Raw genomic sequence first — 4,589 nt, forward strand, 5'->3', positions numbered from 1 at the left:
CCATCATCCACAACTCCTAACACTTTGAATTTGGAAATTAGGGTTGCACCACCACCTGCCGGAGGCGGCGCAGCGGCGGAGCCCCAACCTCAAAATTGGCAATGCCAAACTGCTCAACACAATGAGGGGAGTCCACCAATGCAAAAAGCCCCATCAGGTATGCCTCATTTCAATTCGAATTTGACTTTTAGGGTTTCCAATTTGTCTAGTACTGACACCAGTGGTAGCGCCGGATCTCCGGCGACCGGAAAAAATATTTTTGAATTGAATTTTAATCCCCAGCATCAAACTAACCCACAAGAACAAATATTTTCCAAAAAAGATCCCTCCAACAATTCAAACGTCGATTCTAGTCTTGATCCTAAAGAAAAAACCACCGGAACCATCTTTCCGGTGAACGCCCAAAATAAGTCTCAAAGTAAAAGTAACCCTCATACTCTTAGGAACGAAATAAACCAAACAACACAATTTTTAGGCACCTCCAACTCAAATTCTAAAATTCCAACTTGTGTCACTAGGGGCGAAAACAGTCTTATCGTGCCCAAAGCTGTTTTGGTTGATCGTATCACCACCTTGGGCAATCCTAGCACCTCCACTAATCCTAAACATACCAACCACCCTCCCGTTTCAGACTTTCCCCCCATCTCATCCAATTTCCAAAAATTTGACCCAAAATACTCTAAAAATCCGATAGTGTCCTTTACCCCCAGTGCGCTACCTCCTAAGACTAAGTCCCCTAACAACCAACCCACCACCACAAATCATCCTCCACCCCCTATAGCAAAGCAATCCATGGCCACAAGACTAAGAGCTAAACAAGCCGAGCATACAACCAGAATTGACCTAACACCTCCAAAAAGGGTGACAAAACAAGGTTGTCCAGCTATCATGTTTAAGAGAGAAGACTACATGGTTAAGATGGCTGAATCATGTAAGTATACTCTCATAGGCAAGTTCTACAGTCCAATGCCCAAGATGGAGGTAATTCGAAAGAAGTTCATTAGTCAAACTGAACTTCGAGGCAAGGTCAAGATTACCCATTTTAATTCTAGACATATATATATTGACCTTGATAATGAACACGATAGAACTACTGTACTAGATAGCAAGCGAATGTATATTGATGGTGTCTTTATGAGATTTCAAGTTTGGACCCCTACTTTCGATCCAAACTATGAAACCCCCATTCTCCCTGTGTGGGTCATACTCCCGGAGCTCCCATGGCATTGTTTCCATAAAGAATTTGTTACGCTCCTGCTTGCGGACGTGGGACAAGTGTTGCACTTGGACATGGCCTTCATGCAAAAGACGAGGGGGAGCGTGGCAAAAGCAAAAGTCCAAATGGACATCACCAAGCCTAGAATCCAAAGTGTATGGATTGGATTCGATGAAAATGATGATCCAAATGGAGAAGGAAGATGGCAGGACATCGAATATGAAGATGTCCCCCTTTACTGTACTTACTGCAAACACCAAGGTCATACTCCTCTTGCTTGCCCCGTCAGCAGAAGAGATACAGAACGCAACAAGGCCAAAGACAAGGAAGAAGAGCCAAAGAAAGATGCGTCGCCAAAAATCACAGGTATGATCTCTACTCCTATTGTCTTAACTAATGCTATAAGTTTCAGGCAACAGGTACCACTAGAAGAAACTACCACCACAAATCAGGAAGGAAGTCGCAAAGCACAAGAGGACTCAACCAACCAAAACAGGAATCAAATCTCAAACAACCAATGGGAAACCCAAAAACGAAGAAACTTCAAAGGTAAGACTCAAACTGTGCAAAACACCCAAACGATACAAGGCAACACTCAACAGGTATATAGACCCACTCAAGCCATGAATACAGGTATTGATTGTAATATTGTTGCTATGACTGATGCAATTCAAAATGGACAGCACGAGCATCAACCAGGTATTGACTCAATGCTCCCAATCCCCCATGGCTCCCCCAGTAGTTTTAATGTATTGAATGTTTTAACTGCTGCTGCTGAAGTAGTTAACGGAGGTGAGGATGGTGGGATTCAGGAGAAGCCAACTAACCTGCAGGAAGGGGTATCCAGAGGGGGGGTTGTGTCTCATGTTTTGCATGAGAACCTTATGGTTGACCCTAGGAATGACTTTAGAGCTCCTGCTACCACTTCACATATTCAGCATTCTTCTTCCCAGCATGTTAATAAAAGAGATTCAGTTGATGCTCAAAAAATGGCCTCCAAACTGCCCCCTGCTGTGACCATTGGATGTGAGACCACAGTTGATTCTGGAAGGCTTTCAAGTCCTTCTTTGAGAACTGAGCAGCAGCAGTTCAGGAGTGTAGATGTAGGGGCAAACCAGAGCCAAAAAATGACTCAACAGGTTGCTCAGAACCTGCAAGTCTTGGGAGGTTCTGCAACTGTTGGCTTGAGGGAAGCTATACATGTCCTGGATGCTACTTCAGCTGCTACTATGGAAGAAAATAGGGTGCACAATAGGGCCATTCAGATGCAGAAACAAAGACCTGCAGATGCTCCTATTCCCACCAAGAAAATGACCAATACTGCAGCCCCCTATCAGCCTCAAAACTCCCAGGAAAATAGGGTGCACAATAAGGCTACCCAGATGCAGGGATCAAGACCTGCAGCTGCAGGTTTGGAGCAAAATTTGCATGGTTTTGGCCCTATTTCAGCTTCTACTCTGAAGGAAAAGAGTGTGCAAGTTGTGGCCCCTAAACTAATATCAATTCAGCACAACAGTCAAGGTGTAGATCACACTGAAAATGTTGAAAATGACCAACATTATGGTTGCAGTTTCAGCATTACTTCAAGTGATCAAACCTCTAGTCTTAGTTCCCACCAAGTGCAACATTCTAACTCCAAACAAAAAGACAATGCAACCATTAGTGGTATAGAATTCTCAGCTAGTCCTAGTCCCTATAACCAGCAAGCTACCTCTAAAACACTACGGAAAAAGAGAACTAGAAAGAAGAAACAAGAAAAGAAGCAAGAAGCTGCAACCCTTACCCCTCCAACCACTGCTGATACAGGTGGAAAAGATAACAATGGTGAGGTGTTTTCAAACTCTTGCTCACAATATGTACTCTTAGATCAAAGCACACCAATAAGGAGCCCTGATTTTAGTTGTGAAGACCCTCTTAATCTTACCCCTTTGAATATTCAGCCAGCTCCTTTTACGCAACCTGAAAATGCCACCAACATCCTTTGCACTAACAATGATGCTCAAACTTCAACTCCTGATAGTGATGATGAATATGGGGTTATTCATTCGGAGGATGAATATGACCAAGACTTTCAAGGTGAGGTTGAACTTGAGAATGAAGAAGAGACTGATGAACAGTCCAATAGTATAGCTGCACCATCCAAGACCACTACTAAGGTCACGAATGATGAGATGAACCAGCTAGCTAATAAGCAAGGCCTATCACCTAGAGGCATTCATCACAATCCAAAATTTACAACTATTCATGCTCCTATTAGCAGACCAAACACTAGGCTCCACAACCTTAGATCCCATCAATGATTAACACAATTGTTTGGAATGCTAGAGGTATCAATACCAAAGGAGTCATAGACAGACTAAAGTCACTCAAACATATCCATCAAACGTCCATCATTTCCATCCTAGAACCTTTTTCCAACAATGCTCATCTCCAAACCTTTAGAATCAACCTTGGTATGGATAAGTCCGTTTGCAATCCTAATGGCAAGATTTGGATCTTCTGGACTCAAGATGTTGATTGTAAAGTTATTGATGTTGACGACCAACAGATCACTTGCGAGATAAAACACGTAGAGCATCAAAATGCATTTCTCACGACTTTTGTTTATGGAAAATGCAAAGATACTCTTAGAAGACCGCTTTGGGATAGGCTCCTGCACCACGCTTCCACTAACCTTCCTTGGTGCACAGTTGGGGACTTCAATGTCATCACCTCCATTACTGAGAAACTAGGTGGAATCCCTTACAACATGCAAAAAAGCTTTGAGTTTATAAGCGTTATTGAAGCATGTGGCCTAACGGATTTGGGGTATCATGGCTCAGACTACACTTGGTGTAATCAACGAGATATGCATAAAAGAATATGGAAGCGACTCGATAGAGCTATGGTGTCCGATAATTGGTTAGCCGCTATGCCTCACACTTCAGTCACCCATCTCCCCTCTACTGGTTCTGACCATAACCCTTTACTAATAGAGATGAATGCTAGGCAGGATTCCGCTATTAAATATTTTAAATTCTTGAATTGTTGGGTGGATAACCCTACTTTTCTCGAAACTGTAGAGTCCTGTTGGGACAGACCCCTGACTGGGAATCCAATGTGGTCCTTCCACCAAAAAATGAAAAGGCTTTCCTCCACCCTTAGCAAATGGTCGCGAGTGGAATTTGGCGACATTTTTGCCAAGGTTAAGGAATATGAAGAATTGGTGAAAAGTGCCGAAGAAAATATGTTAGTGTCCAATAATGAAGAGAACAGGATGCAATTGCATGCTCTCAACGCCGAATACATCAGATTTCTTAAAATTGAAGAGAACATTCTCAAACAAAAAACTCAACTACATTGGTTCAAGGATGGAGATGCTAACACCAAGTAT

General features: G+C 42.8%; 1 protein-coding gene across 1 annotated transcript; it reads left to right on the forward strand.

Annotated features, from left to right (window-relative positions):
* Positions 1–547: 547 nt before the first annotated feature.
* Positions 548–3,526, forward strand: LOC129901566 (uncharacterized). The gene is made up of 2 exons (XM_055976803.1): positions 548–1,818; positions 1,900–3,526. Exons 1-2 carry the CDS (start codon positions 793–795, stop codon positions 3,514–3,516), a joined length of 2,643 nt encoding a protein of 880 aa, XP_055832778.1. The 5' UTR covers positions 548–792; the 3' UTR covers positions 3,517–3,526.
* Positions 3,527–4,589: the final 1,063 nt, after the last annotated feature.

The sequence above is a fragment of the Solanum dulcamara genome, chromosome 8 (genome assembly GCF_947179165.1).
Source record: "Solanum dulcamara chromosome 8, daSolDulc1.2, whole genome shotgun sequence".
In the NCBI taxonomy this organism is placed as follows: domain Eukaryota; kingdom Viridiplantae; phylum Streptophyta; class Magnoliopsida; order Solanales; family Solanaceae; genus Solanum; species Solanum dulcamara.

What these genes read in the sequence shown, in the direction of transcription:
- LOC129901566 (XM_055976803.1), top strand. Translation starts at nt 793, where the DNA reads ATGGCCACAAGACTAAGAGCTAAACAAGCCGAGCATACAACCAGAATT. An exon ending in TACAAGGCAACACTCAACAG is followed by an intron (nt 1,819 to 1,899) that starts GTATATAGACCC and finishes CAAAATGGACAG; the next exon opens with CACGAGCATCAACCAGGTAT.